General features: G+C 56.7%; 1 protein-coding gene across 11 annotated transcripts; it reads left to right on the forward strand.

The window, feature by feature from the left end:
• UBXN11 (UBX domain protein 11) lies at positions 1–22823 on the forward strand. 11 transcript variants are annotated; one of them, XM_069574955.1, is made up of 16 exons: positions 23–78; positions 5658–5763; positions 6525–6553; positions 7082–7230; positions 8261–8355; positions 8618–8718; positions 9076–9192; positions 9695–9771; positions 12085–12193; positions 19162–19376; positions 19635–19712; positions 20678–20795; positions 20920–21023; positions 22279–22352; positions 22429–22569; positions 22650–22823. In XM_069574955.1, the coding sequence occupies exons 7-16, from the start codon at positions 9087–9089 to the stop codon at positions 22804–22806; spliced, it is 1179 nt and encodes a 392-aa protein (XP_069431056.1). In that variant the 5' UTR covers positions 23–78; positions 5658–5763; positions 6525–6553; positions 7082–7230; positions 8261–8355; positions 8618–8718; positions 9076–9086; the 3' UTR covers positions 22807–22823. The 11 variants fall into 11 exon arrangements, with proteins under 11 accessions (XP_069431057.1, XP_069431048.1, XP_069431046.1 ...); XM_069574954.1 differs by having other exon boundaries at positions 33–78; positions 7132–7230; XM_069574956.1 differs by lacking the exon at positions 8261–8355 and having other exon boundaries at positions 1–78; positions 7132–7230; positions 9138–9192.
• The last annotated feature ends 95 nt before the right edge of the window (positions 22824–22918 follow it).

The raw sequence follows: 22918 nt of genomic DNA on the forward strand, positions 1-22918 counted from the left end.
AGCACAAGGGTCCTGGTTGCCTGGGAAACCGTGTGGCAACAAGATGGCGGCGCCGCGGGTGGTTCTGCGGCCTGCGTGGTGAGTTACAGAAAGGCCCAGACCTTTCTCCTCATGGAGTCCCTCTCACATAGGCTGGGGCCCTCACCGCGAGAGCCTCGAGGATATGCGAGCCCCACATCCCGGCCCCTCCAGTAGACTCTCCGCGCCTGGGAGCAGAGTCAGGCCGCTGCCTACCACGGCTACGGGCGGAGGCGGGGGGTTGGCGACGCAGCTTCCAGGGAGGGTCTGGTGGTGGAAGTCGGTGGTGAGCGCTTCCAGCTGAGATTTAGGGAATGAAGGTGTGCAGCCTGCTGGCCCGTGTCGGCGCTGGCGAGCACTGGGACCTGTTGCAAGACCAATTTGACTCTCAAAGCTTGAGTCTGAAGAAGCAGGCAGTCTAACCTTTAGCCGCCTCTGGCTTGAGGAGGAAGACACAGTCTCCCGCCCCAAGAAAAAACGCAAAGTGAAGGGAATAGACGTGGCTTTGCCCCCAGGGTTCCCAATCTGAGGGAGGAGACACAGCCCTTCTTCGCTCAAGAAGTCCCCAGGCTGAAGGAAAGGAATAGCCTTTGTCCTCAGGGGTCTCCTATGATCACATGGGAAAATTGATCTGGAGACTGTTGGATTGGCCTGGAATGAGATTGGAAGCAGGGAAGTCGGTTTGGGGCCATTGTAACAGCCCCAAAGAAGGGCAGTGAGAGTCCCACTAGGATGGCCAGCAGGGGGCCACGGGAGGAGGAGCTATGTGTGAGAAACGTGCAGGGTTTACCCTGCAGGATTCCGGAACTGCAGGGATTAGAGGAGAAAAAGGAGGGAAATTTTTTGTGTTTGGATAATGAGGTCCTCTTCAGAAAGGGGAAGCGGGAGGAGCTTATTTCGAGAGATATTTGGTTTGGTTTGGAGACCAGGTCCTTTTTTTTCCCCCTATAATAGCTTTATTGAGATACAATACACATACTAGATACTTCACCTCTTTAAAATGTAAACTTCAGTTGTTTTTAGTATATTCACAGAGTTGTGCAGTCGTAACTACAATCAAATTTGAGAACATTTTCACCAGCCCCAAGGAAACCCTGTACCTTTAGCATCTCCCTCTCCCCAGCTCTTCCTAACACCTCCAGCCTTAGGCAACCATTAATCTATCTTGTCTCTATAGATTTACCCATTCTGGACTGAATCCTAACAGTTGGTGGTTTTTTGTGACTGATTTCTTTACCTTAGCATGTTTTCAAGGTCCATTGACACTGTAGTGTGTATTGCATTTCTTTCTTTCTTTTTTTTTTGCCAAATAATATTTCATTGTAAGTGAAGTCGCTCAGTCGTGTCCGACTATTTGCGACCCCGTGGACTGTAGCCCATCAAGCTCCTCTGTCCACGGGATTCTCCAGGCAAGAGTACTGGAGTGGGGTGCCATTTCCTTCTCCAGGGGACATTCCGGACCCAGGGATCGAACCCAGGTCTCCCTCATTGCAGGCAGACGCTTTAACCTCTGAGCCACCAGAGAAGGAAGGATATACCATATTTGTTTATCCACTTATTGGTTGATGAACATTTGGGTTGTTTCCAGTTTTGGGCTATTTACAAGTAATGCTACTTATGAACAGATACACAGGTTTCTGTGGATGTGAGTTTTCATTTCTCTTGGGTGTACACCTACGCATGGAATTGCTGGGCCCTAAGATAACTGTTGAACCTTTAGTTCAGTTCAGTTCAGTCGCTCAGTCGTGTCCGACTCTTTGTAACCCCATGAATTGCAGCATGCCAGGGTTCCTTGTCCATCGCCAACTCCTGGAGTTCACTCAAACTCAGGTCCATCGAGTCGGTGATGCCATCCAGCCATCTCATCCTCTGTCGTCCCCTTCTCCTCCTACCCCTAATGCCTCTCAGCATCAGAGCCTTTTCCAATGAGTCAATTCTTCCCATGAAGTGGCCAAAGTACTGGAGTTTCAGCTTTAGCGTTATTCCTTCCAAAGAACACCCTGGACTGATCTTTAGAATGGACTGGTTGTCCAAGGGACTCTCAAGAGTCTTCTCCAACACCACAGTTCAAAAGCATCAATTCTTTGGCGCTCAACTCTTTTCACACTCCAACTCTCACATCCATACATGACCACTGGAAAAACCATAGCCTTGACTAGACAGACCTTAGTTGGCAAAGTAATGTCTCTGCTTTTGAATATACTATCTAGGTTGGTCATAGCTTTTCTTCCAAGGAGCAAGTGTCTTTTAATTTCATGGCTGCAGTCACCATCTGCAGTGATTTTGGAGCCCCACAAAATAAAGTCTCTCACTGTTTCCATTGTTTTCCCATCTATTTGCCATGAAGTGATGGGACCAGTGATGGGACTCCGTCTAGTCAAGGCTATGGTTTTTCAGTGGTCATGTATGGATGTGAGAGTTGGACTGTGAAGAAAGCTGAGTGCCAAAGAATTGATGCTTTTGAACTGTGTTGTTGGAGAAGACTCTTGAGAGTCCCTTGGACTGCAAGGAGATCCAACCAGTCCATTCTGAAGGAGATCAGCCCTGGGATTTCTCTGGAAGGAATGATGCTAAAGCTGAAGCTCCAGTACTATGGCCACCTCATGCGAAGAGTTGACTCATTGGAAAAGACTCTGATGGTGGGAGGGATTGGGGGCAGGAGGAGAAGGGGATGACAGAGGATGAGATGGCTGGATGGCATCACTGACTTGATGGACATGAGTCTGAGTGAACTCCGGGAGTTGGTGATGGACAGGGAGGCCTGGCGTGCTGCGATTCATGTGGCCGCAAAGAGTCGGACATGAATGAGCAACTGAACTGAACTGAACTGAACTGATGGGACCAGAGGCTATGATCTTGGTTTTCTGAATGTTGAGTTTTAAGCCAACTTTTTCACTCTCATCTTTCACTTTCATCAAGAGGCTCTTTAGTTCTTTGCTTTCTGCCGTAAGGGTGGTGTCATCTGCATTTCTGAGGTTATTGGTATTTCTCCTGGCTATCTTGATTCCAGCTTGTGCTTCATCCAGCCTGGCATTTCACATGATGTACTCTGCATATAAGTTAAATAAACAGGGTGACAATATACAGCCTTGACTACTCCTTTCCCAATTTGGAACCAGTGTGTTGTTCCATGTCCAGTTCTAACTGTTGCTTCTTGGCCTGCATACAGATTTCTCAGGAGGCAGGTAAGGTGGTCTGGTATTCCCACCTCTTGAAGAATTTCCCACAGTTTGTTGTGATCCACACAGTCAAAGGCTTTGGCGTAGCCAATAAAACAGAAATAGATGTTTTTCTGGAACTCTCTTGCTTTTTTGATGATCCAACGGATGTTGGCAATTTGATCTCTGGTTCCTCTGCCTTTTCTAAAACCAGCTTGAACAACTGGAAGTTCACGGTTCACGTATTGCTGAAGCCTGGCTTGGAGAATTTTGAGCATTACTTTACTAACATGTGAGATGAGTGCAATTGTGCGGTAGTTTGAGCATTCTTTGACTTTGCCTTTTTTGGGATTGGAATGAAAATTGACCTTTTCTAGCCCTGTGGCCATTGCTGACTTCCAAATTTGCTGGCTTATTGGAACTTTCACAGCATCATCTTTCAGGATTTGAAACAGCTCAACTGGAATTCCATCACCTCCACTAGGTTTGCTCATAGTGATTTGTCCTAAGGCCCAGTTGGCTTTGCATTCCTGGATGTCTGGCTCTAGGTGAGGGATCACATCATCGTGGTTATTTGGGTCATGTAGATATTTTTTGTACAGTTCTTCTGTGTATTCATGCCACCTCTTCTTAATATCTTCTGCTTCTGTTAGGTCCATACCATTTCTGTCCTTTATTGTGCCCATCTTTGCCTGAAATGTTCCCTTGGTATCTCTAATTTTCTTGAAGAAATCTCTAGGCTTTCTTTCCCATTCTATTGTTTTCCTCTATTTCTTTGCACTGATCACTGAGGAAGGCTTTCTTATCTCTCCTTGCTGTTCTTTGGAACTCTGCATTCAGATGGGTATATCTTTCTTTTTCTCCTTTTCCTTTAGCTTCTCGTCTTTTCTCAGCTATTTGTAAGACCTGCTCAGACAACCATTTTGCCTTTTTGCATTTCTTTTTCTTGGGGATGGTCTTGACCATTGCGTCCTGTACAGTGTCACAAACCTCCATCCATAGTTTTTCAGGAACTCTGTCTATCATATCTAATCCCTTGAATCTGTTTGTCACTTCCACTGAATAATCATAAGGATTTGATTTAGGTCATACCTGAATGGTCTAGTGGTTTTCCCTAGTTTCTTCAACTTAAGTCTGAATTTTGCAGTAAGGAGTTTATGATCTGTGCCACGGTCAGCTCCCAGCAAGGAAGTCTGGAATTTTGAATTTTTTTTTTTTTTCCTGTGGATGAGAAGGAGCCATTGGGAGCATTTAGCAGGGAAGCGACCTGTCAGCTTTGTGTGTAAGAAAATCCCTCTGGCAGTGTGTGGAGACTGGTGCAGGGAGCCACAGGGGCTATCACACTTGGCCACACAAACCGCAAGGATGCCCGCGCGAGATGGCAGGAACTAGATAGGCTGGGGGCAGATTGGGGAGGCTGGATGCTGGGTGATGGGGGTGAGGAGACTCTGGGCCTGGTCTTTGGAGGGCACCTCTGAGTGAGGGTGGGACATGAATCCCAAATTCCAGAATCAGGACCAAGGAAGCTGGCGCCTGGTGATGCAGGTCCCCTTCCCTGCTTCACGGGAAAATTCAGGGGCAGGGTGAAGGCCAGTGCCACACATTTCGAAAGTGGAACTAAGGAATGATTCAGGATCTGGTGGAGGGCGTCTGACTAAGATGTCTAGATATTGGCCACATGATACACTTAATTCACTGAATAGTGACCTTTAATTGCATCCCTGATGTTCATTCATCCTTCCTGAAGGAAGAGGAAAGGAAGGGAAACAAGCGTTTATGAGGGCCTTCTGTGTGCTGATGGCATCAGCAGTCACAATTTGCAGTTTTGAGTAATTCCTTTAGTGTGTGGCCCTGGGCGAGGTGATTTATGTGTGTTACGCCTGCCGGGCTGGTACTGTTACCATCCCCACTTTATGCTACAGGAAAGTGAGGTGCAGGCTGTACTGGCGGATGGTAGAGCCTGCGCAGAGCCTGGGCTCTCGACTCCCTGCCATGTGCAGTGTCCTGGTAGAACCCTGCCTTGGGGCTGCCCCCCTCTGGGTCTGAGACGTTGGAGGTGGGGAGGGACATCGGGCTTTGTGATGATCAACTTTGTGAGGACCAGGTCCTTGATAGATGGACAAAAGCCACTGGCCACCTGGGTGGTCTTGTGCCCGAGATGGAGGTCTGGGAAAGTCCTGGTCGAGTGGCCAGCCTCTGCCCTTATCCCACCCCATTGCCTATTTCTCAGGTACTGCTAGGCCAGAGGCCTCCAGGAGCAGAGCAGAGAGCTAGATATCCAGTGGAGCAGGTGGACATGAAGCATGGGATCCTGAGGCCAGGTTGCCTCCACAAACTTCTGCAGGGGCCGTGGGAAGACATGAGGGGCACCGCTCCCTGGACAGTGCCCTCTCCTCGGAAAAGCAGGCAGGGAAGGGCAGGTTTCAGGCCGCTTCCTGGTCCTCAGTGGCTGTCCCCAAGGGCTGATTTCTTTCTTCTCAGGGGATTCCCGACGGCTAGAATCTAGAAGTAGAAATATGAGCTCACCTTTGGCCTCCCTTGGCAAGACCCGGAGAGTGCCTCTACAGTCAGAACCTGTGAATCCTGGGTAAGGAGCCAGCCTCTTGGGGTCTTTGTGCCCATGCCCCTGCCTCCTCCCGGCCATCACATGAACTCAGAGATTGACTCCTAGCGTCTTGGGGAAGTAATAAGTGATGTATCTTTCCCTGGCCACCTCTTCCTTCTCGTCCTTTCTTCTGGGAGGCTGTCCATGCGTCTAAGCACAGCCTCCAGTGAGGTGTGGGCTGTGGGGTAGCTCGGCATCCTTGCGTTTATTCGTAGTGCATGAATTGGTTCTGCAGACACTGATGGCCCAGACGTTCTGGGCCCGCCGTGTTACATGCTGGGCTCTCCGTGGAGGGGCTCCTAGCCATCTTTCTGTCGCTTTCATCTTTGCGAAGCATCTTTTTTTACCCCTTTCCTTGTTCTCCTGAACCCCACTTTGAGTCATCCGTGTCATGGCCAAGGGGGTCCAGAGAGGTTAAGTGGCAGGCCTGGGGTCCTGCAGCCATTTCAGAGCAGAGCTGGGGCTGGGCTCCTGGGCTTGGGGACTCTTGTGGTCCTCTCCCCAAGGCTCTGCCCTTCAGCTGTTGCCCGTCTGTCTCCGTCGGGAGGAGTCAGATACCCTGACGCCTGCGCCTTGGCTCACCCCCAGGCCAGGATGGGATTTGGGGGTGGATGTCCTCACGAGGCATCTTTTTTAGGCTTGGTGGGGGGTGGACCTGGTGCCAAAGCCCCCCCACCCCACCCCATGGCAGTCCAGGGGGTCCTAACTTGTCTGTCTTCCTTCTCCTTCCTGCCCGTTCCCAGGAGGCGGGGGCTAAAAATCTACGGAAATGGTAAGTGTAGGCTGTGGCCCACGGGCCCTCCTCACGCCCTTGCATTTGGGCGGATGGAGAGAAAGAGCATGGTGGACTGCCTTGTCAGTCAGGGTGGCTGGCCTGTGATAGTGCTGCCCGTGGCTCTCGGGTTAGGAGACTCCGCACCCTGAACAGGGATGTCCTGACTAACGCTGGAATCCCTCTGCTCACTGTGGGGTGGGCCGTGAGGGCGCCAGACCCCTGCCCGCCTCCCCGCCCACGACAGTGACTTCCAGCCCGTTACAGCCTTTTCTCCTTGAAGCCCAGTCCGCATATGGTTGCCTTGCCTCCTGCAGGCTCAAACCTTTGCATCCCAACCGCGCTCTAGCCCCCACTCTGATGCAGGCTTTGGCCCCTCGGGGCCCCCCAGGAGCTGGGCTGGGAGAACAAGAAGAGGCCTGTTCTGGTTGGATCCTTGCTCTCCAGCACCCCAAGTTTTCTCTCCCCATACACGGGGGGCAGGGAGGAGGGTGAGGGACAGAGTACAGGCTGCTTCATCTCGGCCAGGGCCCAGGGCCTCAGCTGCAGAGCGGTGACCCCGGCATCCCTGTCTGCAGAAGATGAGGTGGACATGCTGAATGGCACGCATGGCTCAGAAGAAAGGATCTCTGTCCCTTCCTGCTATGGTGGCATAGGTGCCCCTGTGGGCAGGCAAGGTGAGTGCAGACGCCCAAAGGGGTCTGAGTCCCTGGCAGCAGGAAAGACCCCAGTGAGCGAGGCCGCGAGAGGCATGGCCTCTCTTCCTGCCTGCTGCGTCAGAGGCAGCTGCTTCTGCTCCTGGCTGACTATGGGCACGTGCCTGCGCCCCAGACCTGTTCAGAGCTTGGCTTGGCATGCAGCCACACATGGGCCCAGCCCTTAGCTCAGGAGGTCTGTTCAAGCCCCAGGGAAGGCTGTGGCTGGCACCTCAGGCTCAGTAGTTGCAGCCCGTGGGCTTAGTTGTACTGTGACACGTGGGATCTTAGTTCCCTGACCAGGGATGGAACCCTGCATTGCATGGCAGATTCTTAACCATGGGGCCACCAGGGAAGTCCCTAATTTAAAACATTGTTAGCCAACAAAACAGTTGAAATAGTACAGCAGGCGCTCACACATCCTCCTTCTGTATTTGATAATAAGTGACATTTTGCCATGCTTGCTTTCTCTCCATATACACGTCTGGATGAACACAAGTGTATTTTTTTAGATGAACCATTTAGAAATCAATCACAGATATCGTGACAGTTCAGCTCTAAGTACTTCCCTGTGCATCTTCTAGGAGGAAGGGAATACATAACCACAAGGCTGTGATCACACCTCAGAATGTGAACAGCTCAGTAACTGTGACATCCCAGTGTTCCAAAATTTCTCCCAGAGCCTTTTTTTTTTTTTTACTGATTTGGGTTCTACCTGAGAGTCATGTCATACATCTGACTGTTGTACTTCTGCAGAGCAGAGTCCCTGCCTCTTTTAAACGATGCTTTTTGAAGAGTCCAGACCACCTGCCCTGCAGGATGGGCCCCATTGTGACTTGTCTCCATGCTGTTAACTTGCTCCTCTGTCCACTGTACTGCCTGTGAATTAGGGGTGAGATTAGACATGTGATTCAGCTGAGGGTGAACTTTTCGACACTGTTTGTAATGTGACGTGGATGTTGTACCACTTCTTTGTACGTCTTGAGTGCATTACTGAATCTCTGTGCCTCAGATTCCCGAAGCAGCTCATTTCCTCAGAAAAGCTGATACACGAAAAGTGTTTAGGACAATCCCCGTTGTCTAGGGGCTTCCCTGGTGGCTCCAAAGGTAAAGCATCTGCCTGCAATGCAGGAGACCCTGGTTTCATCCCTGGGTTGGGAAGCTCCCCTGGAGAAGGGCATGGTAACCCACTCCAGTATTCTTGCCTGGAGAATCCCACGGACAGAGGAGCCTGGCGGGCTATAGTACAGGTGGCAGCTGCTGTTAGCACGCCTCTTTCCGTGTTTGGGGATCTCTCCCCGCTCCCCTGGACCCCCACCCCATCAGCCTCAGCTCTAGGCCGGGTTCAAGGACCTTGTCTGGTTGGCAGTCCCCGTGTGCAATGACTCGGAGTTGGTGGCCACCCTGACACGGAAACTGCGGGATCTGGAGCGGCAGGTGAAGGCCCAGACTGACGAGATACTGTCCAAGGTGGGGCCCCAGCGGGCAGAGGGCCAGGGTCTGGTCCCAGGGGTGGAAGGGCCCGGGCTGGGGAGGCCAGTGAGGCTACTCTTGCAGTAGGCCAGAGACGATGGGTTCTCGAACCATCTCCCTGACCAGACCTCCCACCTCGGGGGCCAGAGCACGAAGCCTCGAGGTCTTCACCTCTGAGCCAGGCCTTCGCCCTCAGTTTGGGTGGCAGCAGTGGCTGCTGAGTGCTGGGCACCTAGGGGTGCCCCACACCCTTCCCTCACCTCGGTGGAGTCACAAAAGGGCTCATCTGAGGTACAGAAGTGGTAGCTACACCCAGGGTGGGGCAGGGGCTTCAAGCGGGCTCTTCCCATCCAGAAGGGGCTCCCATGGGCTCTGGAAGCCACCAGGCCCGCTCCCCTCCCACCTCCTTGCTGCAGACTCGGAAGATACAGGCCCTGGAAGAGATGGTGGAGACCCTCGAGAAGCACCAGGGTAAGAGGCCCTCTCTGCTGGCTGGCCAGCTCACCCCTGCACCTCCCCTGGGGCTGGTGACCCCTGGGCATCAGGGCTCCAGAGCATCCGGCTGAGTCCTGTGTGTGTGTGTGTGGGGGGGGGGGGTCTGGACAATGGAGCCCAGAGAGGAGCAGTGACACCCAGGACGGTGCCCTCCTGTGAGGGACTGCATCCCCTGGGCACAGCCCTAGCCCACCCCTGAGTTCAGAAAAGCCTGGAGGAAATGCCGCCCCCAGGAGCCTTGCTCTGGGGCAGGGGGGTGGGGGGATGGAGGTTGGTGGCCTCCTGAGAGCCCGGGCGTCCCCTCTTCAAGGTCAGGGGAAGGGGCCAAGAGGTGGTTCTCAGGGGAATCCCTTGAGTTTTCAGAGGGGCAGCTTCTCTAGGTAAGCCTCAGGCCAAAGCTCTGGTCAAAGCCAGAAGCAAGCAGCCTGGCAGCCTGGGTGCAGGGGCCGTGGAACCCCTCCCGTCTCCCCACCCCAAGGCAAGGTGAGCCTGCAGCGGCAGGAGGAGCTGGAGACGGTGTGCGCGAAGCTGCAGCAGCAGGTTGGGGAGATGGAGGTGAGGGAGGTGGCGTGCCCAGGGCTGTCTGCCCCCAGACCCAGGGTCAGAGCCTGCTTCTCCGGGGTCCCCTCCGCACACACCCCACACAGGGCCCCTCCCCGCTTCCTCACTTTCGTCTCAAACCACTCTCCTCTGGCCTCGGCCTCGGCGGGGGCCTGCCTCGGGCTCTGTGGCTTTGTCAAGTTCTTTCCCGCCTCAGGACCTTGGTCAATGCCGTTCCTTCCACCTGAAATGTTGTTTTTCCCACCTTCCCCTGGTGAGTTTTCACTCATCCTCTCAAAGTCTCAGGTTGAGGCAGGGGGCCCTTCCCTAGGGGACCCCTTGAACTCTGACCTGGGCAGGTTCTCCCTCCTAGGCCTTCTGAGAACCACACCTCTTCTCTGGGGGACCGCAGACACCACGAGGGAGGGAGGGAAGGGCCATTTTCTCCTGTTGGGTGCGGCACGGCCACGACCCGGCGCGGGGCCTGGCTGTGTGCGCGCGTTGTGTCGCTCACAGCCATTCCCTGCCTCTGGAGGTAGCATGGCACTCACCCGGTGTCAGCTGTCTTGCCCCCATTCATACAGCAAGGCTTGAACAGGAGGGACCCTAGGCTCCAAGGAGGGTCCTGGGCACACATGCTCCCTCAGCGCCGCCCCCACGCCCCAGCTCCCTCACCAGCCCTGTCAGATGCTCTTCCTGAGGTCTCCTCTCCACAGAGTTGCTCTCCAAAGCCCCAGCCCAATCCGAGCACAGATGCAAACTCCCAAGCCGCAGCTGCAGCTGAGGGCCCTTTGCACCCAGGCCTGTTCCTACCTGGGGCTGTGGGTGCACACCTGCTCCCCGAGAAGCCTGCTGGGAGGCCGCCCGCAGCCGTGCAACTTCGCTGCGCCACCGCCACAGGGCCGAGGGTGGCCCACCCAGGGCAGAGGGCACTGGGGCTCCCACCTTCACGCTGTTCACGCACCCATTGCTCCCTTAATTTAGGAAACTCATCCAAAGTCTTTCTTATGTGCCCTGCCCTCGGGGCGCTGACAGTCTAGAGGGGACAGACATATATGCAAGTATGTAGGAAGAGCCACAAGTACAGAATACGCTGAAATAGTTCAAGGGGTGATGCAACAGAGACTAGCCGGGGTTTGGGCCACTCTGAGGGGTGACGTTGGGCGAGAGATACAGAGGATGAGGCGAGTTATCAGGGAAAAGAGGATCCAAGCCGAAGAGAGGAAAGCCTCCACCTCTTCCTGCCACGTCGACTTGGGCTTGTGGCTGGGAGCTGTGGGGAGCGAAAGGGAGGAGGGGGAGAGGCCACAGGGACCACGTCCTGGAGCTAGGCGCAGTGGGGAACAGGGTCCCAGAGTGTGGGAGACCATAGTCAGGTTTGAGGTGGAGGAGTGGGCCGGGGGAGGCAGGCAGACGTGCAGTTTGGGCGGTCCAGGAGGAAGAGGGCGTGGCTTGGCCCAGGGGAGAGGGAGCAGAGCGGATGGAGGACCCAAGCCTGCTTTGACACTGGTGCCACAGGCCTTGGGGGTCCTGGGGGTTGGGCACGGAGAGGATCAGGTGATGGAGGAAGCCAGCACCACTGACCGAGACCAGGAGGCTGAGAGGGAATGACGTTTGGGAGTCATGACTGGGCCAGTTCATTTTGAGTCTGAGATGCCTGTGGGAGGTCTTTTAAATGGCTAGAAATCTGAAACTGAAAAGGAAGAACATGTCGCAAGAGATGAACACAGAAGTGTGCTCGTTGGGTTAGGCGCTGGGCAGGTTGGCCGTCTGCAAGGAGTTGCAGTGAGCCGTGGAGCCAGAGGCCCGGCGGGAGTGGGTGAAGGAAGGGCGTAGGGATGAGGAAGCGGCACCAGGAAGTATGGACGACTCAGACGCCCTCCTGCGGCAAAGGATTGTGAGGCCAGCCCTGGAGAGGCCACACGGGGGTGGGCATACGTCTGAGCCTGCAGAGCGAGGCATTGCTGCCCCTCCTCCTGGTCGGGCCAGACCCACACGGCTCCCCGCAGCCACTGTGGCTGCCTTCAGCGAGTTCCTACTTGTGCCCGGGTCTGTGCTAAGGACATGACACGTCAGTCATCCTCACAAGCTTCATCTGACAACTCCCATTTTACAAGGAGAAGCCTCAGGCTCTAGGAGAAGGGGCCTCCCAAAGCCACAGAAGGAAGTGGCCCAGAGCCCTGGCCCCATCCCCCCACGGCCCCATCCCCCCACGGCCCCATCGGCCGAGGCCTGAAGTGGGGGGCTGCACGAATGCCACCTGTTCCCTGGGAAGGGGCTGAGCTGACAGCGAGCGCCCCCTGACACCTCCGGCTTCTCTCCTCCCAGCGGTTCCTCGGTGACTACGGCCTGCAGTGGGTGGGCGAGCCCACGGACCAGGAGGATTCGGAGGATGGCGAGAGGGACTGGATGACGGCCAAGAAGTTCTGGAAGCCAGGTAGAGTTGGGGTCCACCCTGGCCCCTCCTGCAAAAGAAACGCCAACAGCTCCAGATTGCCCGCAGCTGTCGGGACACCTGCTGATTCGCGCCCTGCCTCCCCTGCCTTGCTGCTGTCACGGGGGCAGGAGGGAGAGGCCCCAGCCTCCAACACTGACCACCTAACCCCGGACTCTGCTTGCTCAAGTTGCCAGAGGCTCCAAGGACCCAGAGATGCAAAATGTTAACAAGGCCTCCCTTGTCTCAGGCACCATAGTTTACAAAATGTCACCCATTCAAAAGCTGTGGCCCTTAGAAGCGATTCCCCCTCCTTTGGAAGCCGCCCCTCAGTTCAAGGGCTCAGCCACCTCTTTAGACTGCCTCTCCAGCTTGATTTGTAGCAAACCAATGGAATCCACCCACTTCTGTGGAATGCCACCACTTTTTAACTCGACCGCTAATATCTAGAGGGATGCACTCCAGAGATTTGGGGCCATTGAGCTGGCTGGGTTCTGAAAGCTGGGTCCATTTTTCCATCATTGCCTGGAAGGTGGTTCTGCAGGCTGTGGAGTGGGTCACACTTCTGGGTGTGACCAGGATGTGAGGTGGGTTCTCATCTCCGCCCTCCCACCTAGCCCCGGTGTGATTTGGATACTCAAGTTCCATTCTCTGAGCCTCCAGTTCCTCATCAGTAGATGGGGCTGGGGTAGGGAACTGCTACCCACTCCAGCATTCTTGCCTGGGAAATCCCACGGACAGAGGAGCCTGGCGGGCTACATACAGTCCGTGGGGTTGCAAAGAGTCAGACGCGACTGAGCGCCTTTCACTTTCGTTCTTCCCCGTGGAGTTAATTAGGAGCCAGTGAGTTGCATGTGGCATCTGGCACTGACCTTGCTGGTTGTCAGTCCACAAATGGGAGCTCTCATTGTTTTCCGCCGTCAGAAGGCAGCGGCAGCCTCTTGGGAGCATGAGCTTGGCCCTCAGGGGACCATCTGGAAGACAGCTGCCCTGTCTTAATTTCATAAGTTTACTGCTGGTTAAAAACCCAGGCTGAAAACCTGAGAGTCCCACCTTCTGCACTTTGGGCAGATCCCCCTAAGTCTCGGGGTACAACCCCTTCACCCTTTTTGCAAAAGTATCATTTCCCATTTTTACCACACTTACTAACTTAAAGCATTTTTATAAATAGCCTTGACATGCGCCAGGAATGATTCCATTTTACAGATAAGAAAATGGAGAGACTTAAGTCTGAAGACTATTGAGGGAAAGGGCAAGACTTAAGGCTGAGAGCCCATTGGGAGGTGGTTACAGTCATCCAGGCTGGAAGATAATATGATGCCCAGCATACGAGTGGGGCTGGTGAGCATGGGCAGAGCAGAGAGATTTAGGAAGAGACTCCATGCTCTTGACAATTGAATGTACATCAGGGAGAGGGTGGGAGGAACCTGGGGTGACCCTGGGGAGCATGGCTGTGGGGAAGATGCCCAGTCCATTTGGGACATGGCAAAGCTGAGGGACTGTATGGTGCCCAGGCCATGCCAGGAGCTGAACCCTATGCAGAGTGCTGAGTGTCTCCAAGGACCTCTGCCCCGATGAGAGGTGAGACCTGGTAGGCAACTGCCAGAAGCTATAAGAATGTCCCTCCCTAGGGTCTAGGACCAAAGGCCTGCCAGCACTGCGCACGCATACACACACAGACACACCCCCCATCCCACCCCACCCCGTGTGGTGAGCCGGCTCAGGCCTCATGTGGCCCTGCTGACTTGTTGGAAGCCAGACTTCCTCCTGGGCAGTGGGGCCTCCCTGCTCCTTTGCGGAAGAGGTCAGACCAGACAGCTGGTTTCTGGACCTGGCTCTGTGGATTCCAGCCTCTTCCCTCAAAAAGAGAGCAGCCCCCACCTCCCCTCTGTTGTTTGTTTTTGCTCAGAGTACGGTTGCTCTGAAGTCGCCTGTGAAAGCCACCCGGCCACGAGCTTTCCGTTTGTGTCCTCTTTCTTCTGCCTTTGGATTCTTCAACAGGGAGGGGCCTCAATTTAGCTCTCCTGCCAGAGGAACATGTTTCTCATTTCTAGCAGCTTTTTTCTCCAGGGACTGCCACAGCTTTTCCCCTTCTTCTCCCCAGAGCCTTGTCCCCAGGGTCCAGCTTGCCCCTGCCCCAAGGGTCCTCAGGTCCCTGAAGCTGGTCTCTGGCTGGCCCTGTTGCTCTGGCCGGTTTCTTAGGCTGTCTGATCCCCTGGAGAGGGAAACGGCAACCCACTCCCGTCTTCTTGCTTGGGGAAATGCCATGGACCGAGGAGCCTGGAGGGCCACAGTCCATGGGGGTCACAAAAGAGTCAGATACGACTTAGTGACTCAACAACAGCTGTTGGCTTCCACCCCCTGCAGACCCTGGGGCAGCAGGCCAGCTGACAGGTGAGCTGGGGTATCTGTATTAGGCAAACAGGCTGATCCAAACATTCTAGAGCCTGGGACTCTTGCCTTAGGGAGGACAGTCGATTAGGCCAACGAAGGGCCCAGGGGCTTGAGAGGAAGCCTTGCAAAGGCTTGGCCCCAGGCCAGGTCGTTCACCCCTTCCCACCAGTAAGCTGCGTGGAGGCTGTGCCAGGCGCTGCAGGCTGTGCAGAGAGACATGAAAGGCACCGTTCGGCTCTGGTCCTAACCGCCTTCGAGCCAGGTGCCACGCCTCAGGGCTGAGCGCTCTGGCCAGCTCTGAGTCCTCACTCCCTTCTCCCCACCCCTCTGAGCACTTCAGTCCTCCAACCCTTCGTCCAGTTCCTGCTTTCCTCCTACCATCCCCACCTCCCCAAGCCCAGGCTCCTGCATCTCCGCTCCAGAAGCCACCCTGCCTCCTCTGTGGGGCTGCAACCGGCTTCACTCATCCGCAGGCGGCCCTCGAGCCCCTGGAACTGGGTCGGCCTAGACCTCAGGCAGGCTGGCCGCCTCCCACCAGCTCAGGCCTGTGCTGTGACCACTCCCCCCGCCAAGTGCCCTGCCCCCTTTTTCTCCACTCCTTTGAAGCTCAGCTCAAAGCCCACTTGCTCGGGCAAATGTGCATGGAGCGCCTGCTTGGCGCCAGGAATGGTGCCGCCCTGCAGCTGCCTGGGCGCATGGTTAGGGGCCCTGCGTTAGAGTGAAAGCCTTAAAGGCCCTGGCTGAAGAGGGGGGCGTGGGTCAGATCAGACCCTGTACGGGGAGACCGCTTTCCGCTCTGAGTCCACATCCTGCTCTGTAAAGTGAGGAGATGGCACGAGTGACCAGCCCCCTCCCCAGGCCATGGAGAGCCCGCATGCCCCTAGGGTGTGGAGCGTCCTCTCGGGTCGACGTGCAGTCAGTGACCAGTGGCTGTGTCCATTTACTGCTCTGGCCCTGCGGTGCTCCAGAGCGCCAGCACAGGGCTTGTTCGACCCAAAGGCCAGGGCAGGTGCCCATGCGGGTGACTGGCCCATGCAGGGCCTGGGTGGTCAGAGCCCCTGCACAGGGTGGGGGGGATGAGCGGCACAATGCTCAGAGGCGCAGCCCGAGCCGTCGGACCCTGCTGAGTCAGGCTGGTTGTGGTGCCAGAGGTAACCAGACTCTGGGGGCCTGTTTTTTCCCCGCTGGTTCCTCTGAAGAGCGGAGTAACTGTAGGCGAAGTCCCCAGAGCAGGGCCTGGCTTGCAGGTGCGTGGAAACGGTGGGTTTGCTTCCTGTTCAACCGCCTTCACCTGGGTGCTTGGGGACGGGCCTGCTGGGGTGCTTCGGGCACTGCTGGCATTTCACGGCAGCCAGCTGGCCTCCCACGAGGGTGGGCCCCCCCCCCCCCACTCACCCATGCGTAGTCGCAGGGTCTCACCCTCCTGTGGGCCCTGCGGCCCCCTTGGTGGCACTTAACCACAGGCCACGGGCACTGTCTGTCTCCCTGTCTCCTTTGCTCAAGTCTGAGCCTGAGGTGGGCAGAACCTGGGTGTGGGCACTACCGTGCCACTCGGGGAGGGCAGAGCATGGCCGCTCTGGGCACGCTTGCTGGATGGCAGGGTGGTGGGTGGGGAATGGACCCAGGGCTTCTTGAGCAACCCTCTCTGGGCCAGGCTCAGGGCTGGATGCTCTTGCCAGGAAGACAGGCAGAATGACAACAACCTGTGACAAGGACCAAGAGTGGGCCCAAGGGTTGCAGAAGCCCAGGAGGAACAGGGACCCAGGCCCGGGGGTGAGGGGAGGGGCTCCTGACAAGGGCCTCTCCTCAGAGGTGGTGAGAGGGCACCCTGAACCCTGAGATGAGCAAGAGGGTGGGCTGTGAGTGGCGACAGCGGCCCTGTCTGCCAGGCACTTCCTGTGAGCCTCCCTGCAGCCCTGTGAAGCGGGGCCTGTTATCGGCCTCGTTGTGTAGAAGAGGAAGCTGAGGTCCAGAGGCGTTGGCCCACGTGCCCAGGGTCCCACAGCTAGGAAGTGGTAGCCCTGCTCGTACGGCTCTAGAGCGTGAGCCCGTAGAGCCTGCCGACGGTGGCTGCAGAGCTGGGGCCCCGAGGATCTGGGGAGCTGGGCCCAGGGAGCGTGGACTCGATCTCCGAGCCTCAGCACTCCCCTCCGGAAGTAAAATCATGGTCCCTCACAAGTCGGGTGAGGGTCTCCCTGCACTGTGCCCCTCCTTGGGGAGGAACCCGTAAGCAGAATCCAGAGAACCAGCACTGAGAGGCAACAGAGGACAAAGGCCAAGGGTCACCTGGGCCCTGCATGTGGCGTGACCCGGGGCGTGTCGCCTCCTCGGGCCCAGGCCCCTCATCTGTAGCGTGGAAGCAGGAAGGCCTGCTTCTCGGTGCTCGCCACGTAGTCAGAGAGTTCTAGTATCTCCCCCCAGCTCCCTGGAGAAGCTGCAGCTCAGAGAGGAAGTGCCCCACTTGACCTCTGACCTGCCTCATCCCATGTGACATGGCTGCCAGGTTGCTGGGGGGTGTGGGGGCGCCCAGCTTCTGTTGAGCACTCCCTGCTGTGAGAGGGTGATGGCTGGCCCTTCCTGCCTTATTCTTTCAGCCCTGGTTTGTCCAGAACTGCGTTTCCTTCTCTGGGGGTGCCTTGTCTCACTTTGGATCTGCGGCATCTGATACCTGCCAGCCCACCCTGCTTTCACTTCTCCACCCTGGCTGGGAGAGATTTCCTTGGCAAACTGTCCTTTTCCCTTTTGTTGCTTCTGGGCGTCCTCCCCTGGCCTTCTGCCTGCGCCTTCCCCCTGTCGACCCGTCAGCTCCCTGAAAGAGCCCAGGCCCCAGGAGGCGGCTCCTCTCGGCTCTGCTCTGCATGGCCTCCTCTGGCCAAGTAACGTGACTTCCTGGGCCTCTCTTTCCCATCTGTAGGAAGCTAGGGACAGGGGCAGGCATGGAAAGTGATGAGCTGCTCTGTTGTTATTTTTAGGTTTACCGAGATGTTCTGAAAGTAGTTAGTTATTAAAGGAAAATAGTGTCTTGATGTTGTTCTGACTCATACCAGGGATACCCAGGATGTTCTGTGAGTTTTTCTTGGGAGCCTCAGGGACCCCGGGGGACCCTAGGAGAGGGCTAGGCAGGTGCAGCCCCTACAGCAGTAGCAGGTGCAGACAGGCAGAGGGGAAGGCCAGCGGGGCTACCGTTTCAGCAGCCACAAAGGCAACAGGAAGCAGGGCCACCCACATCTATACTTCCCCGGTAAAGCCACTGCACTTCTGTGGGGGAAGGAACTGGGTCCCCAGAAACCTGACCCACATCCTGCCGCACCCTGGCTGTCGTGGTGAAAAACAGCTTCCAAGGACCAGAAAGCCCCAACAGTGTTTGCTTGTTTTCATTTGTTTGTTTTCGGCTGCACCGTGTGGCAGGCATGTGGGACCTCAGTTCCCCTAGCAGGAATCAAACTTGCGCCCCCTGTATTGGAAGCACAGAGTCTTAATCACTGGACTGCCAGGGAAGTCCCCAGGCACCAGTATTTTGCAGCCTTGCCACCCTAGTAGATGACTTACTTAGGGGCTAGATCCCTTCAAAGACTGAGAACAGGCTCCTGGCCTGCCCCCAACCAGCATCCCAGCTGCCCTGTCCCCCTTTCCGCACTGGCACCTGTCCTGACTGTCCCCACCACCCCACCTGCACCCCATGAAGCTTAGGAACAGCTATATGGAGAAGCAGAGGCCAAAGCTGTCAGCTTGTCAAAGGGCTCTGTGACTCAAGAAATGTATGTCCAACCCAAGGTCTGTCCCGTGTCCCTTCTGTCCAGTGGCTGTCCTGACCCTCACCTCCCTCTCCTGATGGCGCAGATGGGTGGGAAAAACAGATTTCAGCTCAGCCACTTCTAACTCGCCAAGTGGCCTGGGGCAAGTCACTTTCTGTCTCTGTGGGCCTGTTTCCTCTTGTGTAAAATGGAGATTGAATAAGCCCTGCCTCGTAGCCTCTGGCCTGGCCTGAGGCCCATTCCTCAGGACTCTGCTGGAAGACCTCTGGGATCCTCATAGCCCTCCTCGTACTGTCATCATCCCCTTCCAGAAGAGAATGCTCTGGTGCCGAGCAGTGAAATGGCTTGACCAGGGTGACACAGGGAGAGGGAACACAGGGAGAGGGAAAGAGCTGGAATTTGAGCTCAGACTGCTGGGAACTCGGCACTGAGCCTTTCCGCTGCTAACTCCGTGCCTGGCACATCTGACCCGGGATCAGTCCTGCTCCCACCACTTACTGTGTGTGTCCCTAGGCCAGCCTTTAACCTGTAGCCCTTCGTTTCCTAATATGGAAAATGGGGATGTTCATAGTCCCTACAGCATAGGGTTGGTATGAAGAGAGAACAAGATAATAGATGGTAAACCCCTAGCACAGAGCAGATGCTCACTAAAAGACAGCCAGTATTATTACCTAGGTCAGCTGTCCTTCTCCCTCCCCAGGGGGGTCACTTAAAGAGATGCTAAGTCCCCTGCCCAGCGTAGGAGGGGGCCATGAAGGCCAGGGCCCCGGAGCACACAGCAGCCCCAAAGAGAGGCTCATGGGTGTCCTTCCCCTTTGCCAGGGGACTCGTTGGTTCCCCCCGAGGTGGACTTTGACAGGCTGCTGGCCAGCCTGAAAGATCTCAGCGAGTTGGTGGGAGACAGCGACACCCAGTTGATGCCGGTGCCCGACAGAGTGCCGCTCCGGACCCTTGAACCCATCCCGCTGAGGCTCTACCGGAATGGCATCGTGATGTTTGATGGGCCCTTCCGGCCCTTCCATGATCCCTCCACACAGGTAGGCGTGACAGGGAAGGGGAGACAGGCCCAAGCACCCTCAAGCTGCTCCGGTGGCTGACCTCTTGGTCACTATTAAACGGGCCCAGCTCTCCCCCAGCATCCCAGGCTCATGTGCAGCCTTCAGCAGCACCCCTACCCACCCAAGCCCTGGGGCCCTACTTCCAGAGGATCCACAGAGGGAGCCCGCCCCCGTAGCCTGCCATCTAGACAGGAAACAGGGTCCAGCCCAGGCCTCATCCAACCTCTCTCCCCACAGCGCTGCCTTCGAGACATACTGGATGGCTTCTTCCCTTCAGAGCTCCAGCGGCTGTACCCTGATGGCGTCCCCTTTAAGGTGATGGGCTGATCCCAGAACCACTTACTCACTCCCAGTGTGGGGATTTTGCACAGCGGGTGGGATTGCTTTCTCAGGCCTCGCCTAGAGGTGCTGCCCACCTCAGGGCACCCTCCTTCTCCCCCACCCCCCACCATCTGATGACCTCTCCAGAAGGAGAAGGAGCCTGAAACCAGCCTGGGAAGGGAGCTGGGAGGCTGTGGTGGCCCCTGGGGCTCCAGCTGCAGCAGCCGCAGCAGGGAAGGCTGGAGGCTGAGCAGCAGGCAGTGCCCCCTGCTGGCTGCCTCGAAGCACAGCCTTCAGCCTGGGACCCTCCTCCACCATGTCCAGGACACCTGGACCAACTGGGGACAGCGAAGTGTCTGTACAGAGGCGACCTGGATGCTCCCAGGGGCTCCTGGCACCTCCTCGTTGGGGTGGAAGGCAGTGCCTTAGGAGGAGGCAGATGTTGGGACTAAAGAACTTGAGGTGCAGCCAGCCCCCTGCTGTGGGGGTGGTGGGCGGCAAAATGAGGGTGACTGGACCAACCTGAGGCCGTGTCCCCGAGGGTGGTGCGTTAGTTCCACAATGTGAGCATGTGAGGGAGCACGTGCCAGCCCGGCTTGGAAACTACCGTGAGTCACGACCGGGGGTATTCGAGGCAGTGCATGCCAAGCCAGGCTTTGCCCTCTCCTAAACACCCTCATCCCTCCCCTGCTCTGGGAGGGGGATGTCAGCACTGTGACTCCAGCTGGTGTGAGGGGGGGAGCTTGCAGGGAGAGCAGGGGTCAGGTGGCTGAGAGCAGCATGAACAGCAGCTCTCCTGCTCTCTCCCAGGGCCTCGGTTCCCTCATCTGCAACATGGGGATTGCGGCAGGCCACCCCGCGGGCCTGTTCCTGGGGCCTCTGTTTGGGCACGGAGGGGTGGGGATGAAGCCCAGGGCTGAAGAGCTGTGCCTGCCGCTGTTTCCCTTCCTTCTTGCCAGGTGAGTGACCTGCGGAGTCAGGTCTACCCAGAGAACGGGCTGGACCCGTTCCCAGGTGAGGGCCGCGTGGTGGGCCTGCAGAGGATTCGAAAACCCTTGGACAGCATAGAGCATCCAGGTGAGCTCAGCCCTGCGGCTGAGCCAGGTGGTAGGAATGCTGTGCCCAACAAGCTCCAGGTGAGCCTCCTCCACCATCACTCCAGTCCCCACCTGACCAAGGCTCCCCGATGCCTTCCCTGCAGGCTCCAGGATGACCGCCGAGAAGTTTCTGAACAGGCTCCCCAAATTTGTGATCCGACAAGGCGAGGTGATTGACATCCGGGGCCCGATCCGGGACACCCTGCAGGTGAGCCCAGCCCTGGCTCCCCGGGCCTTACCGTGTGTGTGTGTGTGTGTGTGGTTGCCATCAACCCTCACCCAGCCAGCCAGAGCAATGGTTAATCTGGAGGCTCAGGCTTGGGGGTCCCTCAGGATGGCCTGCATAGAGAGACAGGCCCCTCACAGCTAGCTGTTCAATGGTCTCCTGGAAATGATGGGGCTGCTGAGGGCTCTGAGTGAGGACCAGAGAGCTTCAGGCACAATATGGGGGCAGGAGCTGTAAGAACAGGCAGGTCAGGGGACTCTAGGCTGGGGGTGAGCTCAAGTCCAGGCCACCTCCTCAAGGTTCAGTCCGAAATACACCTTCCTGGGCTTCACAGAACTCACCATGCCCTCTTCTCACTCCCTGTCCTCCCCTCCCCCTGTGAAAGGTACCAAACCCGTTTCCACCCCCCACTCTGCCTTCACCACACGTGGCCAAGTCCTGCCAGATCTGTCGATCCCCAGAACTGCTCCCAAATCCATCTCCTCTCCAGTTCTGTCCCTGTCAACCTAGCCCAGGCTCCTGTGTCTCCCAGACAACTGCAGTGGCCCCCTCACTGACCTCACCTCCACTCCCACCCTGCCAGCCATCCTTCCCTAGCAGCCTCTGTGCCCTTTTAAAAATGCAAATTTGATCTTGTCTCTTTCCTGTTGAAACCCTCCAGTGGTTCCTAGGTAAAGCCTGTCATTCCTTCCTGGTCCTCTTCCCATCTTTTACCTTTTCTCTCTTCCTGGTCCAGCCTGATCCCCATGAACTAAGAAGGAAAGAAAGTGAAGTCGCTCAGTCGTGTCCGACTCTTTGTGACCCCATGGACTGTAGCCTACCAGGCTCCATCCATAGGATTTTCCAGACTCTCAAATATATCACCTCTTCTCAGAAGCCTTCTCTCATCTGTGCTATCTGGGATATCCTTGTCCCCCCCCCACTTCCATTTCTAAGAACTCCTCTTCACCCTTCAGTCAGCTCAGGTGTCATTTCCCTAGGGAAATGCTGGGTTAGGCATCCAGCCTGGTCGCTGCCTGTCGGATTCTGTCTTCCCCACTAGAATGAGGGAATGATGGAGTCACCTCCCAAAGCTTCCCTTCTGTTTCCTCTCCTTGGGCCCCGGTTTATACACTGGGCCACTTTTGGCTCACTGGTCTCATCCGTCCCTGGGCAGGGAGATGTCCCCTGTAGGGGTTGGGGGAGGCCCTGACTCTGGCAGGGCCCAGGGCTCTGTCACTCCATCAATGCTTTCCAGAACTGCTGCCCGTTGCCTGTCAGGATCCAGGAGATCGTGGTGGAGACACCTGCCTTGGCTGCTGAGCGTGCGAGGTGAGGGCCGAGTGGAGAGGTGAGGATGCTGGGCTTGGGTTCCTCGGGGGAGCACCGACGCCCTCTGGGTCCGCAGGAGCCGGGAGTCTCCGGAGTCGCCAGCGCCCCGGCTCTCCATGCTGCGCATCAAGTCTGAGAACGGCGAGCAGGCTTTCCTCCTGATGATGCGGCCGGAAGACAGGGTCGGCGATGTGCGCGCCCTGCTCGCACAGGCCAGGTGGGCGTTGGGCACGGCTGGCGACCAGAGTGGGGCTCAAGTGCCACAACCCAGCCTGACCTGTGCTTCCCTGTCCCCAGGGCCGTGGAGCCCACCACCTTCGAGATCTTCAGTACGTTCCCGCCCACAGTCTACAACGACGACGCGCTCACACTGCAGGCCGCGGGTCTGGTGCCCAATGCCACGCTGCTGCTTCGGGTTCGCCGGGCCTTGCCACCTGCCCCCGGCCCCAAATAAACCGCCCGCCCGCCTGATACCGGCTGCTCCGTGAGGCTCTCTTGGCGGGGCAGCCCCACTGCGCTAGCTCTGAGGGCTAGCTCTGAGGATCCGCTGTAACCCGAGCCCCAGC

Source organism: Ovis canadensis, chromosome 2 (genome assembly GCF_042477335.2).
Source record: "Ovis canadensis isolate MfBH-ARS-UI-01 breed Bighorn chromosome 2, ARS-UI_OviCan_v2, whole genome shotgun sequence".
In the NCBI taxonomy this organism is placed as follows: Eukaryota; Metazoa; Chordata; class Mammalia; order Artiodactyla; family Bovidae; genus Ovis; species Ovis canadensis.

What these genes read in the sequence shown, in the direction of transcription:
- UBXN11 (XM_069574956.1), top strand. Translation starts at nt 5,693, where the DNA reads ATGAGCTCACCTTTGGCCTCCCTTGGCAAGACCCGGAGAGTGCCTCTA. An exon ending in TCAGAACCTGTGAATCCTGG is followed by an intron (nt 5,764 to 6,524) that starts GTAAGGAGCCAG and finishes GCCCGTTCCCAG; the next exon opens with GAGGCGGGGGCTAAAAATCT. An exon ending in TTGGCTGCTGAGCGTGCGAG is followed by an intron (nt 22,353 to 22,428) that starts GTGAGGGCCGAG and finishes CTGGGTCCGCAG; the next exon opens with GAGCCGGGAGTCTCCGGAGT.